Source organism: Squalius cephalus (genome assembly GCF_949319135.1).
Source record: "Squalius cephalus genome assembly, chromosome: 6".
Classification (NCBI taxonomy): Eukaryota; Metazoa; Chordata; class Actinopteri; order Cypriniformes; family Leuciscidae; genus Squalius; species Squalius cephalus.
In genome coordinates this window covers 40,069,348-40,087,878 of record NC_137127.1, presented here as the reverse complement: position 1 = coordinate 40,087,878, position 18,531 = coordinate 40,069,348, and the positions used below count along the sequence as shown (strand labels likewise).

At 41.6% G+C, this 18,531-nt stretch overlaps 1 protein-coding gene across 1 annotated transcript; it reads right to left on the bottom strand.

The window, feature by feature from the left end:
• Window positions 1-5,844: 5,844 nt before the first annotated feature.
• Window positions 5,845-17,236, bottom strand: LOC307160821 (sodium- and chloride-dependent GABA transporter 2-like; the record flags this gene model as incomplete). The annotated part of the gene is made up of 14 exons (XM_079875088.1): window positions 5,845-6,024; window positions 6,213-6,383; window positions 6,569-6,669; window positions 11,820-11,922; window positions 12,105-12,242; window positions 12,435-12,547; window positions 12,631-12,755; window positions 13,041-13,144; window positions 13,387-13,521; window positions 13,760-13,892; window positions 14,019-14,106; window positions 14,223-14,363; window positions 16,831-16,965; window positions 17,098-17,236. 14 exons carry the CDS (start codon window positions 17,234-17,236, stop codon window positions 5,902-5,904), a joined length of 1,749 nt encoding a protein of 582 aa, XP_079731214.1. The 3' UTR covers window positions 5,845-5,901.
• Between the last annotated feature and the right edge of the window lie 1,295 nt (window positions 17,237-18,531).

The window sequence follows — 18,531 nt, the reverse complement described above, 5'->3', positions numbered from 1 at the left end:
TAATCCCACCCCAATCCCAGAATTAACAAATGTGGTGGGATAACATCAAGCGAACAATAAGATGGCTTAAGATGTTGAATAACTTCTAGCAGATTAGATAGTGAAACAGGCTCAAACATACATAACTGAGCAGTGGTGTAAGATTCTGGCTGAACTAGAAGAGAAGCTGGATTCATAACAGAATTAGAGATATTTGCTCTAGTAGCAGTGATCTTATCCACAACAAATTGCAAAAAACGTTCACAAGCTCTCTACAATGTTCAGGACTGTATTTATTGCTCGAAATAACACCCTTGGACAATGATGATTCTGTGAGATTAAAACTGAAAAGTATCGTGCTTTAGCAGATTTAACAAACTGTTGGTAGGTAATCATAAGTTGGTAAGTAAAAATAGTTTCTGAGTATCTCATATGAGACTTGGAGCTTATATTTTCCCCAACTCCTTTCAGTCTGTCTCCATTTTTGCCTAAGTAATCGACTTTCCGCATTAAGCCAGGGCTGAGCTACCTTTTTAGATTTGACTTTTTTAAAGGTATGGAATCCACAATACCATTGCAATTTGAATTAAAACTAGCCACCAACATATCTGATCCCTGACAACACTGTTAGCCTTTTCTGTAATTTCTACAGTTATTTACTTTAAATCCCCCAGTATTATACTGCTATTTCTCTTTAGATAAAATAACTGTGATTCCCATTTTATCATGGGAATTTTCTGTGACGTCTAACACAACATACAGAGACTTACTGTATTTTTAAAATTTGCTGTATACTACTGTATTTGACGTAACGGCCTCTCTGGCACCATACCATTGTGCTTTTTATTTCCTAATTTTTGCCTTACACCACGTGTCTACAATGCTATGATAGCCAGAGGCTGTCTATATTGGACACATTGAAGCAACCAGACCATTAATGCAAAATGCAAACCTGTTTGTCCCTTGTCAGAAATAGCGTGAGCGCTTGGACTTGGAGTACCGTACGTAAGAAATATAACGGGGCATCACTGTCTGGGATTTGTCGTGTCGTGCCGGAGCATCCAGAGTAAAATCACTGGGTTCTGACTGTCTTTTGTTGGATCGCGCCGTTCGTGTCTGCCCGGGGTAGAGACGGAATTCACTTCACAGAGAGAGAGAGACCAGCAAGCAAGGTAAAAAACATTGTGTGTGTGTGTGTTGACAGGATTGTGCAACCCAGTTTAACTCGTCAACATGGCGGTAACAAACTTTACCACGGTAAACTGCGCTAATGTTTCGTTTTACAGACTTTGTTAGATTATTGAATTGTCGAGTTAAAATATGCCAACGAGCAACGCTTAGTTTATATTAACAATAAATTAACTAATGTGAAATTCTGTTTTGGTTGTAGATAATGTTGGCCTACTGATGAGAAAATAACATTGTATGTTAGCTAACAAGTTTTTTTTTTTTGCCTAGTGGCCACCTTTCTAGTTTTAGCATTAGTTTGCAAACTACAATATATTATAGTTTTTTTAAATGGAATTTAATATTTACTGCCATTTTTGTATGTGTTTAAAGGCAACTGCAACAAAGGACCACTTCGCACCAGTGACTTCTAGCAAGATTCCGGAGGTAGGCCATTTGTGATATATTTTGACATAAGTTTGCTGAAATGATTAGCAATATGTGATAAGTGCTTTGGAGCCACTGGTGCAGACTAGGTAGCATACAATATCTTATAAAATCTCTATGAAATTGGCTAACATTATATCAAATAAGTGACCTTTGCATCATGCCTAACTTTATTACACAGCAAATGAACCAATCAGAAGATGGACCATTTTCTATGTTCAGTCTCACCAGATTAAATGTATCCAGGTAAGCACTGCAGTAAAACCCGCACTAATTCATTCATACCAAATCTAGCATTCTAAACAACTTAAATTTATATGTTTGCATTATTTTAATACAGACCAGGGAACATTCTGATGTTGTCAGTCAAGTTCTGAACAGGAACCAATCTTTGGACAAGTTTATTTATTCACAAAGGTTGACAAAAACATTGTGTTGGTTTTTTAAAGATGATTTTGATGATGACTTTTACTCCTATGCTGTGGAAAAGATGGAGGAGTAGACAGTCAGACATTGATAATAATAAGAAATGTTTCTTGAGCATCAAAGAGACTTATTTCAAAAGCATTAAGACACTTAACCTGTTATATAATACAAATACTTCTTTTGGCCACCAGTGTACATGAATCCAACAAATTTTTGGAAATAATTGAAATTATTTTGAAGGTGGGGTTATGTGTCATGTATTGTGAAAATAACTGTGTTTTGTCCTGTGTTGGACATTTCCTTTTTGACTGCTTAAAATGTATTTATATTCTGCAGTTTTATGAATGTAATGGTTGATATTTCATTATAATACTTGAATAAGCTAAACAACCAATGACTCTACATTCATTTTGTCAAATGCTAACATTTTGTTTATGATTTTATGTATGTTTTTTAACAATGTGTGCAATGAAGGACAGCACATAATGTGTTAATTTAACACGTTTACACATCTTTGTGCTAACCTTTCTGACATATCTACTTTGTTAAAATCATTAACACAATGAAAGAGTTAAAATTAACACAAAAAACGTTGTCCCTAAACTTACCGATTAATGTGTAAACATTTCACACATCATTTCCAGCATTGGCAGACTGTTTATTTTGTGAAATATATTAAATGTTTTAAATTAAAAAATGGTATTTTGTAATAACTTTGTCTAATTGGTTTGTATGTCAGTAGTACTTGTGTAGGATAAAAATAAACTTAATTATATATCAAAATTATGAAATCTAATTTATATTTAGTACAAATAAAAATAATTACAGTAGTGTACTGATTAGCTTGGTTTTTACAGTAATGCACTGTATTATAGAGGGCTGCATTGGGATTGAGTCCCGCCGGGTCCCGCGGGACCCAACGCAAATCTCGCGGGAGCGGGCGGTTTGAACTTTGCTGCGGGCGGGAATGGGCGGCTAAAAAAAACACTGCGGGATCGGGAGGTAGCCTTGCAACATGATGGAGATGTCAATAATGGCGCTTTTCCACTACACAGTACCAGCCTGGCTCGGCTCGACTCGACTCGTCTCGCCTTTGTTTGGTTTTCCACTGTGTAAAAGTTGTAACTGTATCTGCTTCCCGGTACTTTTTTTCGTACCACCTCCGGCGAGGTTCTGAGCGAGCTTAGGCGATACTAAAATGTGACGTGAAAACACGGCAGACTGCTGATTGTTCAGAGAGAAGCATCACTATTCACTGCGTCATCATTGCACGCGCAAGACAGAGTATCCTGAATAAAAAACAGCAAAAACGAAAACAAAACCATCCAAAAACAGCACACTCGATTTCCTCCATTATCCTGTGTGTATGTGTCCAGTAGGCTATGCCGGCCAGGGAAACGAAACAAACAACCCCATGAATCTCTTTAATAATAGCAATACAAATATGTGTTTTTTCCTGCGGGACGGGAGAAGACACAAAATCAATGCATCTCTATTATTGTGCGGGAATAAATTCTCAGAGTTTTGCGGGTGCGGGCGGGAGTGGACATACATATTGCGGGAGCGGGCGGGAGTGAAACACATACGTTGCGGGAGCGGGCGGTAATGGTCAGAAATTCGGCGGGCGCGGGCGGGAGCGGGATGATGAAAACAGTCCCGCGCAGGGCTCTACTGTATTACACAATTACAGTGCCATGTAGTTACTGTAAAACTGGAATACGGTAATGGTACTGTAAATCTTAATTATAGTAACTTACTTAAAAACCCTTGAAATGTCTAACAGTGATGGAAACAAATCCATGACACTAGCCGCGTTTCCACTGTCGGGCCAGGGCCGGGCCGTGCTAGTGCGTGCCAGGGCCAGTCGCGTTTCCACTGTCACTTCCGGGGCTGTATCGGGGCTTACTCGAGGCCAACGGCCAGGATTTCTGGCCCGTCGAATACCTTGGGCCAAAGCGGGCCAGCTCGGGCTAGAGGAGTGGTTACCAACAGAGGAGGAGTTTACCAGCGCCGGATGATTCTGTCAGCATTAAAGACTTAAAAATAAAATAATTTAACTCGCGTTCATGTTTGAATGCCTTCTGTTTGTGATGCAAAAGACTATGCGCGCTAACCGTTACCATAGTAAACATAGTAAACGCTTGAAGATACGCATAGTAAAAAAAAACATAGCGAACGCTTGAAGAAATCAGACCAATCTTAAAGGCTATGACAGTCATGTTTTTATTTTATCTGTCATAGCCTACGTCTCGTCTCTTTAAACCGGACTATCATAAAATAAAGTAACTTTTTTTTCGGGAGCTTCCTCTGTTTCTCTGACTGAAATATCTGTATGGGAGTCGAGAGATTACTAAATCTAAGTCGAGAGATTGCTAGAGATTGCTAAAGCTCCTCAGGTCGTGGCATATATTTGTAGAAATTATCATTTTTTTCTAAATGTGATGTAAATATGATAAAGAAACAGACGCGACTGAAAAAGTAAGTGTGTCCTCTTTCTTTTGTGAAATAGACCTAATGGTAATTTATTTCTGAGTGACTAATGTGCAATTTTGACATAAATTAATTCATTATGATCAATGTATCACTTTTTATTGTAAATCTGTGGTAAAACATCGATGCTTGGGTTTTAAATATTCAAGTAAACAAACAAAAAAAATGTTAGCAAACGGCCGCTTTTATCGTGTTTGTTTTCAACGCTGTTTCCAGTGATTTCTGATTAGTTTTCTGATAAAACTTCCATTTGTTGGTGAAAGGATGGGTTAGTGTGACGTTGTTCCAGAGAGGCGTGTTACGGGCGTGTTTTAGTGAAGCGCTGTGGAGCTTCTGGCCCGACAGTGGAAACGCAGGCCCGGTGCTATTGGCCCGAGGCTATTAGCCCGGCACGGCCCGTTTAAAGCCCTGGCCCGGCCCTGGCCCGACAGTGGAAACGCGGCTACTGACACACAGCTGCGTATGAGAATCAAACTCCTCAGAGGCAGTCAGCATTAATGGACCTAACATGACGATCAACTGATTCACAGCCTCGAGTGGGCCTAGTGAAAAACATATTAAAATTAATAATTGATCTGATAGCCCAATGTTTTCTATAACAAGCTTGCACACCAGAACACCCCAGGACAAAAACAAATCTAATGTGTGGCCTTGTAAGTGAGTAGATCCCACTACAGACTGAATAAGGTCAAAAGAATCTAACACAGTTACAAAATCTTGTACTAGGGGCCTATCCGGGCAGCAGATATGAATATTAAAATCACCTAATATAACAAGGCTGTCACAGCAAGTGGTCATATAGGATAAAAATTCAGAAAATTCCAAAATAAAATCTTTGTTATATTTAGGAGGTCTGTATATAAGTGCAAAAGTAAACAACCTAATCAAGTCCACTTTAAATACGTGCACCTCAAAACTAACACAATTCACCACCAAAACCACCTTCTTCGTTAAACCTTCTTCGTCAGCTTCATGTTATTCGTTTGTTTAATCTCCGTCACAACCCGTGACATTAGTATGTTCTTAATCTCAGATTTCATGATTGTTAGGGCCAATTCATTTTTCACAGAAACCTTGAAAGACAATAATGTCTTGAGCACACAGAATTCAAGTTATCTTTAACATGAAAAATATGCATTTCCATACATGCTCGCAACAATATGTTTGATGTTTTATTCTAAAAAGTTAAGCTATCAAAGAAACTGATTTTTGGAGTGATACTATTTTGAAAAATAAAAAGATATATGACATGTGAAAGCACAAAAACGGTTTAATGACAAACATTTTGCAGTTCAGGCACCCTTGTGTGCTGTTGTCAAGGACATGAATAGCTGATTAAATTACAAAGATTGCTAAAAACAAATTGAAATAATAGCAAGAGTTGAGCATCTTTTAGTTTGTGTTGCAATTGACTAAGTCTTGCATCTCTGTGATGAAGGTGTTTTCTTCCATTTCAGCTCGTTGCTTACAGATACAAGGGAGGTTTGTGTCAGGACTACACAGGTGACGCCAACGCTGTCAAGAAACACAGACACAGTGAAACAACGTTAATCTGTTAGGATTTACTATTGTTTTTTTAGGTTTTTTTTTAATGCAGTTTAGCTTTGGTTAATAGTTATTACATCTCGTATACATACGTATACATCTCTGCTCTGATTATATCTCAGTGGCTTGTTCATCTCTTGATCAATGTTTAATCTCACCTGTTTTAGGCTTCCTTTCTCAGTAAACAGTCGGATCAGCGCCCATCCAGGCACCAGCAGAATGGAGGACAGGGCCAGTAGCCATCCTAGTGCGTAAGCCCAGTCCGGGTACACATACCAGCGGTTAAAAGTGAGAGGTTTGTACTTAACCATTGAACAGACAAAAGACGCCTGAAAATGGACAGAAGAGAGAAAATTAGTAAAGAATGAATAGAAAAGAAAAAGGAAAATTAAATCAGATGAATGTGAGAAATGGCTTTAGCCAGGAATATAAAACTAAATAATGACCAGAGAGATTTGTTGGGTTTTTGACAAATACAAAACAAAGCAGATGAATGAAATGTAGAGGCACTTACCAGGGACACGAGAGGAGTCAGGTATTTCCAGCACAGCATGAACATGTAATTCGGTCGTGAGTTTGTCATGTCTTCAATGATGTCAAACATTCTCTCAGCCCCTGTGGTGTTAGGGAATAATTGAGCATCACTGGCTTTTAGATACTGTCATTGTTGTCTATTGTTGTTTCTGATACTGTCATTGTTTTCTCATATCATGATTCATTTGTATTTAATTTATAGTAAAAGTTCATACTTTTTTTTCATTACACTCAGAAGCAAGGTTTGACAGACATCACAACATTTTACACTTATTAGTTACTGGTGTTAGTATAGTACAGAATAGTATTTCATATCATGACAACTCTCAGAGTAGCTTTGGCATGTGAACCGCCATTTACAGGAATTTCCGTCATTTGTGAGACAGCGCTTCCCGCCATTGACGGGAATTTTCCGGCTTTCTGTGTTTTCACTGTTATATGATAGGGGGCGCTATTACACATCCTCTGAAAGAGTGCTGCATCTCCTGATCAAAACACATGCACAGAAGATGCAGAAACAATTGATATCATGTAACATGCATATGTAAAATAATGCGATCATCAACATTAAACAGCATATAAATCAAAACTGCTGTACTAAATTCCTTATAAATATAGTATTGGTAGTCCTTTATTGTGTATATTACGCAGTTGTGCATGTACAGCACGCTGACGCGCATTCTGCCAGAGCAGTTTCAGTTTACTTTTAGTTTCGTTTCTGCCGCCATCTTCTACGAGTGGTAAATGTACGTGCATGAATGCAAGTTAATTTATCCTTATATTCAGCTGTTATATTGTGATATATTAACACTTTCATGTCTCAGCTGTATATCCGATTGTTGTTATTCTGTTCATATCATGATTAATGTGTTTGGAGGCGAGTGATGCCAGTGTAATTCACGTGCATATGTTTAGCTTATTTACCGCACTTTGGACAATATTATTATGCATAGATGATGTATACTGAGGTGAATATTTATGTTGACTGTATTCAGATATATTCTGATATATTTATTTGTTTATTTCAGACCAAACCACATTTTACCACCTCTGTTTTGGCTAATGGCTGTATAATGCTGGACATGTATATTGACAACATGTATATATAGATAAACAGTTAAACATCTCGTTACGTATGTAACCCTCGTTCCCTGAAGGAGGGAACGGAGACGTACTCGACGTGTCGACTGATTGAGATCATGGTAGGGAGCCTGTCATCTTCGAGTATTGTAAAAACGAGCCAATGGACATTGGTGTGCGTGAAATCGCATCACACGCCCCGCCCCGCAGCGCGGGTAAAAATGCGGAAGTGGATGCACGCACCAGTTGTGTTTCGCTGAGGAGCCAAGTGGAACCAGGTCAGCATTGGTACAGTAATAGTGGCTAGGGGACTACGTCTCCGTTCCCTCCTGGGAATGAGGGTTACATACTGTAAATAACAGAGACGTTCCCTTTCAGTCGCTCACGTTCGACGTAGTCGGATCCTATTAAAACACTACTAGTGCTGCCATTTTCCAGTGCCTAGACAAAAGCCTCCTGATCCTCCCGCATATTGAGGCGGATATAGGACAGGGCTTAGGCCAGGAAAGTCACTGCTGTTCCACAGGACCACTGGGAAAGCGTACCTTTCGTTGGAAGGCATACGCTGTGGAAGCCACATCCTGCCCGAAGGAGTTAATATGTGGAGAATACACATAAGGACTGAGCGAACTTATCGGGCAGTACAACATATGGCATGTCACTGAGGTGGCTCCAGCCGATAACAGGGGAGATGCAACCGGTCAGTGATGGCAGAGCAGGCTCTGCCAAGTGAAGACACGGGCTCGCCGCAGGGAGTCAACCCGTGGAAGAATACACAAATGGTATCGCCGTAGGGATCACAACATATAGACCCCACCTAACACAAGTTACCAAGCATACAAGTGATAGGTCTAATATCGGACGCTCCGCCACGTCCAACACCGAAGGGGTGAGGAGTAACTCAACAGGGTTCGGAAGAGGGAACTCAACTGGAGCAAAAAGGCGCACTTATCCAGTCCATAGGAGGGGAATGGCGCAGCAAGCCAACACTACAAACCGGGCTAAGGTGAAGCTGGCTTCATATGAAGGGAGCCCACGGAAAGCAACCGGCTCGACAAATAGGCTATTTTCCTAGCGAATGTGCTGGTGTCACCCAGCCCACAGCTCTAATTCTGCCAGTGAGGCAATCGTGTCAACGCCCAGGAAGGAGCAACACTCTCTTTTTGGAGGAGCTCACTACCCAGATAGGCACGGTGCATCTTGGGAAAAACTCACCAAGATGATTGAAAGCACTAATTTTTTAGTGGGCCAACCTCTGCATGGAAACCGCCTTCCCTTCTGCTGGTTTCCGAAACGGACGAGAGCTGGAGAGGTCCTGAGACTTTGCATTCTGTTCTGAATAACCACAAGGAGGGAGGAACAGAGAAAAGTCAGGGCTGGGTCTGCCTCCTCCGGGGCAGCACTTGCAGGCTCACCACCTGGTCCCGTCTTAAGGGAGAGGTAGGAACCTTGGGCACATATCCAGGCCGGGGTCTCACATTAATGAGAGTTAGCCGGCCCGAATCCAGGCACGATTCGTTGACCGAAAATGTGTGCAGGTCCTCTACCTTCTTGATAGAGCAAGCAAGCAAGCAGGAGAATTGTTTCTTTCAAAACAGAATTTTTAACTCAACTGCGTGCAGTACTCAGGGGAGGTCTAGAGTGCAGAAGCACTGGATATAGGTCCTGAGACGGTATAGAGGGGACGCAAGGAAGATTCATCTCCTTGCACCACTCAGGAACCTGACGATCAAGTCGTACTTCCTATAGCTCTACTGCATCATGATGTGTGTTAATATAAGGGCAACATACATTTTGAGTGTGGAGCGGAACAGCCACGCTCCGACCCATCTTTTGCAGGAAGGAAGCACACAAGTGATCGAACACTCTCGGGGGGCTTCTCGGGGGGCTTCCCGTGAGAAGAACACCAACAACGAACAGGTTCTACTTCAGATCGTAAGCAACCCTCATTTTTCTAGAGGGAGCTCTTGCAGAAGTGATAGTATCTACATTCCTTTTAGAGGTAGATAGCTGAACCACCGCAACGGATCCTGAATTTCTCAGGTTCAGTGCGGGTGCCAACGGTGCCCCACCCCTGAGAAGTCTCAGAGGAATGAGTCAGGAAGGCTGTCTGAGGAAGGAGGTCCTAGGGAATTAACGCATCTTGCGTAGGCCCCGGCGTCAGCTGTATGCCAGTGTCTCCGTGTTTCAGGGAATAAACAACTGGAAAGGGGACGAGATCAGAGCGTCTGCAACAGATGTAACTGTGCGGCCCCGAAGAATCCCGGACAGCTGGACCACCTGGGGATGGAGTCTCCACTCTTTTCGGCAACAGGCTGTCGTGAGGCCACCTGGGCGGCACGATTGAGCAGGCCGGAACTTAAGTGGAAGAAGCGAAATCAGAAGCTTCTGACTCCATAGGAGGAGGCGGTGGGCGAGTTGTGACATGCGAGGGAAGCGTATGAGCAACGGTTGCTGTACTGGGCAGTGCAAACTTGGTGAGCAGCGGCATCAAGCAAGGACACTGCTAACAACTCAAGGCAATTGAATGCCAATGCAGTGGGAGGTTCGCCCATGCCCGTTATACGTGGTCCCTGAGCTAGTGTTTAGTAGACACTTGTTCTAGGAGCGATTAGCCCGGAGAAACAAAAGGTCTGAACACTGCTGAGAGTTTGGCAGCAGACCAGGTGTTGTTAACACACAGAGCGTGCTGCCACCTAGGGTCATGAAGTCAGTGCTGAAGCGGTCATCATATGGAGGAAGCCGGCTATATACAGCTGTGTCTACCTTATGCTAAAGGAGCCTCTGAAGGTTATTCAGTGAGACCCGTTCTCGCCTTTAAGCACCGGCCGGACACATTCCAGTTAAGAAACGTGTAAACCAAGTCCACCTCCAAACCGGAAAAAAGCTCCTCAGTCCGTGGACGAGTTACTCTTCTCCAGTTGACCTGAAGACCCAACTGACTACTGTATGTAGCACTTGAAGGGAGGGACTTGTACTGAGACTGATGCGTACTGTGTTTGTAACTTGAACTGAAGCTTGAAAAATAGCCCGAAATCAAGAACACAGATCCCTGACAGTCTAACTCACTATAGTCTGGGTACAATGAAGAACAGCCTTTTTTTAAAAGCCTATCTTCATATCGGCTGGAGGAACGGCTCGATCGCAACCTTCGCCAGTAGGAAGTGACGACCGCACACACGACAGGCACAATTCGTAACACTGAGGTGTAACAAATAGCGCTGAACATGGGCGGGTGCCAGACGAACTGAATCGTGTAGCCGAGTCTGAAGATACGAGGAACCGGAGTCGGTTGGGAGCACCTTTTAGTGCTATAACGGACCGACACAGGGGGGCACGTCTCTGATACATACTGAGTACGTATCAGAGACGTACTCAGAGTGAGGCAGCGGGCTAGAGAACAGGAACCCAACTCGGAAAGCCTGAAGACGGCCTGAAGCAGGGTCTGAGTGTTTAACACCTGTCTCTAGGTAGCGGCAGAGAGTGCGTGAGAAGGCATGACCGGGTCCTCGAACCGCACCCAACTGCCGGCTGGCGATACAAGAGGTAGCTGAGGGGTGCGAGGCTTTACAGGCTCACACACTGCCAGTCTGGCTCTCTTTGGACCTAGGAACAGAGGAAACTGCTCTTTCTTTGAAGTGTGGGAACCGCCGGCTCCACTGTTTTTGGGAGCAACAAGCCTCTACCCGGCCCTCCACAATTTTTTTTTTTTGTTGTTGTTCAAAAGTTGAGGGTCTGTTCTTTCTTTTGATATATTGCATGTTCAGATATATATAACAATAACAATATACAATCGCAACATTTTGTGAAAATGATCAAAAACGCTGGCGGTGGCTGTCAACTGGCAGGGAAAGAGTTAATAATATGGCAATGTTAATGTATTTGGTATTGGCGGACTAGATCTGCTACACATGCTGCTGCTGCAGGACAAGTATGGACTTGCTACTGTAATTAGATATAGGCTACATACACGTTGTTGTGAGCATGTAAGCTGCCTCATGAATAGACATACATAAATCCCACTGCCCTCTGGTAATGGTGAGACAGCTTGCAGATTGCATGTAAAGGACCTATCAGCTTGCACAATTTAGAGTTTCATGATTGAACAAGAACAGTTGAACAACTGAACAAACAGCTTTTGTGCAACTCACCAAAAACCCAACCCATGACTAAAGATTCAAAAACACAGAGGAAAAGAAGACAGGCTCCACTGCAGGCATAGTAGTCAAACAACTGGAATACATACATCCCCCCCTGTAGGTCACAATGCAAAATTACAACTCAATTACAAGTCAACACAAAGAATTGGAATGCATACTGCACAACATGTACTGTATACTGCCTACTATTTTCAAACGTAGTAGCTTGTAACAGTATACAGCATACAATGTTAAAGTTTTGAAAGTATGTATGTAGCAAGTTATACAAACACAAACCTCTGTAACCATGACAAGTTGGCAGAAGAAGCAAAAAAAACAGAAAAGCAGAAGAAATATTTCTCTACGTCCAACTTTGCGCAGTACCATGGGGTACAGGTCCATCACTGATGTCATGAAAACTTCCATCGCAACAAACTTTGGGGGATTCAGAACAAAAGTACATTAGAGTTGTGAAACACTTTCAAGTGCATCAGATGATGTTCTGTATATTACATCTATTAAATAGCTTCCCAACTTAGGAAGGCTTTAATTTATCAGTATACTCATCAAACATGGCTCATGATTAAGTTTTTACACCTCTGTGTGCAGGTTTGAATTTCAGCTCACCTGTGTATCTAGTCCCAGCAAAATAATCATTATGAAGAAACAAACAGACCACAACTGAGGGAAAGGCATCATAGCTACTGCCTGTGGATAAGCTATGAACGCTAATCCTGGACCTGAAAGAAAGACACAGAGAGAATGTTTTCTTGAGTATTTAGTGTCCTAAAGCTTTACAAAATTTTAAAGAATGTTGCAGTACCTGATTCTGCCACCTCCTCAATGGGGACACCCTGCTTTTGAGCCATGAAGCCCAGAACTGAGAAGACAGCAAAGCCAGCTACAACACTGGTGCCACTGTTCAGAAGGCAAAGCCATAAGCTGTCCCTGGGGAAAACATAGATTATACAAGTCCTTGGTTTGAAAATCAATGTGCCTAAATTATGGTTTGTAGAAGAGAAAAGAGGAGGGGGCCAAACACCGAACCCTGAGGTACATCAATGATAAGTTAGTGCAACTTCGACACACCATACCCTTTAAGATACAATGAAGTAAGAATGCCTTTGAAGTAGTACTTAAACAAAGGTAGCAGTATACATGCAGTATAGTTAAAGAGAATCTTGAAGAAAAAGAAAGATACTGAAAAAAATCATATTATCGAACCAAACTAACCTGTAGCAGTTGTTGTTATATTTATTGTAGCTGCCTAATACAGTAAGAGAGGCTGTACCCAAAGCATATGAGAAAAAGATCTGAGCTCCTGCTTCCATCCAAACCTAAATGCACAACACATTAGCAATAAGGACTTGAGAAGGGGCTCAAGAATTGTAATCTTGCAAAATTTCAATTTTGTTTTGCTACTTATAACAAGAAAATTATATTTCTTACTGGTTGTGAATATAATTAAGTAGACTATGAAAAAACAACAACATTTCTTTATAAAGTAATATCAACTGATCTAGTCTATATGTAAGAGTTATTAAGCCTGATTCCAGGAAAGGGCACATGATGGGGTTACCTGTGGGTCAGCGAGACGGGCCGGTTCAGGGTACAGGTAAAACACAACCCCCTGCAGAGCTCCAGGAAGAGTCAACCCACGAATCAGCAACACCAGTAGCATCACATAAGGAAATGTGGCTGTGAAATACACCACCTACAGTAGAGGCCCAATACAAGAAAGGTTAAAAATGCAAAATAATAATAGTAATCATTTTACTAATTTCAATAAACAGACAAAATAATGTACTGACATTCCATAATAATGAATGCAAACATAATTTCATATAAAAACTGTAAATGCAGCAGAAAATAGACCAAGAAGTACATTTTGACGTTTTGTGAAATGTTTAACGTGTTAAGACAAAATTCTCTTCAATGACATTTTTGCACACCTTGCCTGTAGATTTGACTCCTTTCCAGACACAGAAATAACATATGATCCACATTGCAACGAGACACAGAAGAATCTCCCAGTTGATTTTACCGACCTCCTCAATACTTCCAGATAGAGCCAGCACTCTGTGTCTATAAAATTTGACGAGAGAGAGCAACTATCATGCTTTATAATTTGCTAATGTGGAATGTTCTTGCAAGATTTGATTTTATTATTATCAAATCTTATCATAATTTAATTTATGTTTATTTATTTACTTCCAGAACTCAGTAACTGCAGAGGTTGAATTAATCAGCGTTGTCCAGTTGAGGGTCAGATTCTTTGCAGCGAGATTTACACAATCATCTAAGATGGAGAAAAGATAAAAATAAAAAAAGGTTTGCAAACCCCTGGTCTAGCATATTTTGATATGATATTCAGAAGATGTTACTTCTTTATGTTAGTGTATTTTAAACTATCACCTGTGTTCCAGGTGTTGTCACAGCTGTCCCACGGCAGTTGGGAGCTGAAAGAAAAGATGAGGTAGAAAAATGCCCAGGCCAGAATGATGATGTAATACATGCAGCTGTACAGCACTATCAGCTGTCCTGCATATCCAATACCTGACAAAAGCAAACAGAAACACTGATCAGCACAAACAATACCAGACAAGGAACAGAACAAACTGAAGGACTAATGCTGCCTTTACGTGCTATCATAAAGTTTCCTACTTCTGAAGTTGTGATTACAAGCTCACGCATTCAAATTTTGACTTCCAAAAAATCCTTTTTTTGAAATCCAAACCTCAGGAAAATATAAAGAAACCAGAAACTGCTCAAAATGCTGACAGAGAGTGTGAACCAACCAACCAAACAATCAAACAAACAAGACTTCATACTGAATGAAGACAAAAGGCGTTTAAATAGACAGGGTGATAATCAAATGAAACAAGACACAGCTGAAACAGATAAACTAATAATGAGCATAGTGTTCTGGCAAATGAAGTCTGGGAATAACAGTCTATGGAAACAGTGAGGGACTAGGCTGCCATCAGTTGGCACATGATGGCACCTGCAGCTGACAGATGTAACATACCCCCCCCCCCCCCACCTTCCAGACGCTCCAACATAGGTGGGAGGTGGAGTGAAGGTGGATCCTGGTGTGGGAGGTGGAGCAGAGGCGGATCCTGGGGCGGTACGGTGGGCCAGGACCATGGAGAGGAAGAGAGCCTGAAGACTGTTGCAGGACAGGCAACTAGGACGGAGCAGGCTGAGCAGGCGGCCAGGGCAGAGCAGGCTCCGACGGTTCAGGGGGCCAGGTCGCATACGACGGGTCAGGGGTAGAGGCGGCCATCTTGTCTGAAGACACCGTCGTAGACACAGGCGTGGCGGTGGCCATCTTGTCCGAGGACTCTGGAACAGTTTCATAGATTTGAAGAGGCTCAGGAACTGATCTATAGACTAGAACAGGCTCAGAAACAGCATCAGGCTCAGGAACAGAATCAGGGAAAGATCTGCAGACAAGGACTGGCTCAGGAACAGACTCAGGAACACATTTGCAGACTAGGACTGGTTCAGGAAGAAACTCAGGAACAGACTCATGGACTCGAATAGTCTCAGACACAGCCTCAGGCTCAGGAACAGATCTGCAGACTATGAAAGGCTCAGGAACAGACTTATTTACTAGAACATGCTCTGAATTATGTGCAGTTGTCTTATTGTCTTATTCAAAGTCATTTCGACGAACGTCGACCAAACACACCCAGCGCCACTGCCATCACTAAAAGTACAGAGGAAGATGGGGTGAACTCTGGGATTAGAGAAGCGTCAGCAGAAATATTCGATGATAGTGGCTTTGATAAGCCGGCTGTTCTGACCATTCTCAGAGGTAGATCTGCCAACTTAGATATCAAACCCCAACATGGATAGGAAGCCTTTGCATCCTCAATCGCTGCATCAACGACACCCGGGAACACAGGGATGGTGTCCGTGATGGCTGAAGACTGAAAGGTTTCTTCTTTCACAAGTCTGAAGACTCAGACAAGGTTGTGCTGACGGTTGGCGGCCCTGACGTGATTATACTGGTGATTGGAGCTCTGACGTGACTGCAATGGCTACTGGTGGCTCTAACATGACAGCTCTGGCTAACATTGTAAGCACTGGGGTTTTCAGCATTAGAGTGGGCATGGATGGAAAGTGCTGGCCAAGCTCCGTGGCCATCGGAGTTTGCCTCACGTAGCCCCCTCCCAAAAAATGTTTTAAGCGCAGCGTCACCATCTGCCACGGTAAACAACAATGCATAGTCCAGAAACTCAATGAACGAACTTCGAGGTGCATCATGAATTAGCTTATCTTTGAGAGGAGGGTTAGTCCGGTAGATCAGAAGAAATTGCAATGTCCAGCAAAATTTGTATATGTTCTTCGAGTGTGCGGTTACCTTGATGCATACAGACTAGTTCAACTTCTGGATTCATGATGATGAAGTCTTCTGTAATGATTTGGTTGTGGGAGTAAGACAGCATTCAGCAGAGAGAGTAAGAATCCAAACACAGTTTATTAACAAATGTAATCCAAGGTCCATACCAGGGTCAAGGGGTCAAGCACATGTAATCAGTCCGAACACAAATACAATCCACTGAGGCAGACGGTAACAAGAAATCCAAAACTCAGGAAAATATAAAGAAACCAGGAACTACTCAAAATGCTGACAGAGAGTGTGAACCAAACAAACAAGACTTCATACTGAATGAAGGCAAAAGGCATTTAAAAAGACAGGGTGATGATCAAATGAAACAAGACACAGATAAACTATCTGAAACAGATAAACTAATAATGAGCAGAGGGTTCTGGGAAATGAAATCCGGGAATAACAGAGTCTATGGAAACAGTGAGGGACTAGGCTGCCATCAGTTGGCACATGATGGCACCTGCAGCTGACAGATATAACACTGCCATAGAAAAATAATAATAATGTTGACTCGATTGGTACACTGCCCTCAGAAAATGTAAGTGCTGATTGCCTGTGCAAATCCCACATGCACAAAGAATGCAGATAAAATAAATTAAAAGTTGTTTAAATATTTTGACTCACCTTCAGCCAGTGGACAGAGGCGATGCCAACATGTAATGCCCCCTTCCTGTGTGTACTGTCCCATAGCCGTCTCTAGCAGGAACAGAGGCACCCCACAGGTAATCACAAACACCAGGTAGGGTATCAGGAACGCCCCTGAACACATCAGTACAATAAAACATTATTCAAATGCCAGAAAGGTAAAGTAGATCATTCATATTTGTAACCACTAAAATAATGAAATTTCAAAACAGCAAACAACATTTGTGTATTTAAGCTGCCTCATACCTCCTCCATTCCTGTAGCAGAGGTAAGGAAACCTCCAGACGTTACCCAAACCAATCACAATCCCTGCCACAGCCAGAATAAACTCTGCTTTGCTGCCCCAGTGCCCTCGCTCCTCTTTTTGTCCTTTGATTCTGGTCATACCGTCACACCGTTTTGACCAGGTTACTCTGATCCTGCTGTCCAGACTGCTGTAATTTAACAGTGAGTATGTTCTAAATTCTACTTAGCAATTCATATATTAAAATGTATCAAGCTATTCATTGACTGATCCTCTCCAGATTAAATGACAACCAAAGTACAAAATAAACAATGGGACGAGTCTAAAGCTGATGCCGTTCATCATGATATATGACATGCCTCAGGCAATATTTGCATTTCAAAATCTGTAGTTTTGAATAAAATTGTTAAAATATGCAAAACCTTTATCATCCAGTCCAGTGTGAAATGTTGCAAAACCACTTGATAAGTCCCCACCACCCCCTCAGTTCACAAGAACAAACTTAAAAATGCATGACAATATAATTATAAAATGCATGACAATATATTATAAAAAGGCAACTCGGATTTTTAGTTTGAAAATACTGTACGAGCAAAACATTATGTTTTATTCACTCCTTTTGATATTATGGTTATTTCCTCTCTTTTGTCCTTTGTAAGGAGGTTTCAGATCCGATTCAAATGTCACAATTAAGTTTAAGATTCCTCAAACTGTGATACTTTTCCACCAGCATGTAAAAAAAAAAGAAATATTAATCTTAATATTTGACTAAGGCTTTTGACTAATGACTAAGGCTTTTGAAGGGCAGTCCTAAATGACAAAATAAAAGCTTTAAACAAAATAATGACAATTTACACATCACTATCCTGGCTCTTATTACATTGTGTTGCCTTCTTGAGCATTAGTGAATGTTTGCATTTTTTTAAATAGTTGCATGAGTCCCTTTAATTGACTAAATTCTATCATAACTCTAAGAGCACTGGCCTTGAAAAAGGATTTCTAGATTAATGCCTTTGTCACCTATAGCAGGATCAAACTGTTGACATTAATTGTAGCTATGGTATTTTGACTGAAACTATGATTACTAAAGATAAATAAAATACATTTTAGTTAGGGCAGCTTTTTAATTACGATGTCATTAGCCCAATCTAAGAGACAATAAACATCTTCAGGGTCCAAAATGAACACTCACCAAGTGCCAAATGCAAGTAAAAACTGGCAGGAGCAAGTACATTTATTGACTGGTAACATTTTAGGAATTGCAGTAGCCTATAAAACAATGTAACTCCCGTCGGCGATTTAGGGGTTAAATCACAGTAAAAGGGACAATAGCTCACTAGAAGTTAGATGATTATTTTTAGGAGCGCTGTAGACCAGATTAATACCAATCAGAAGACACAAGAATTCGTAAGAGGCAAGGGCAAACACACACACAC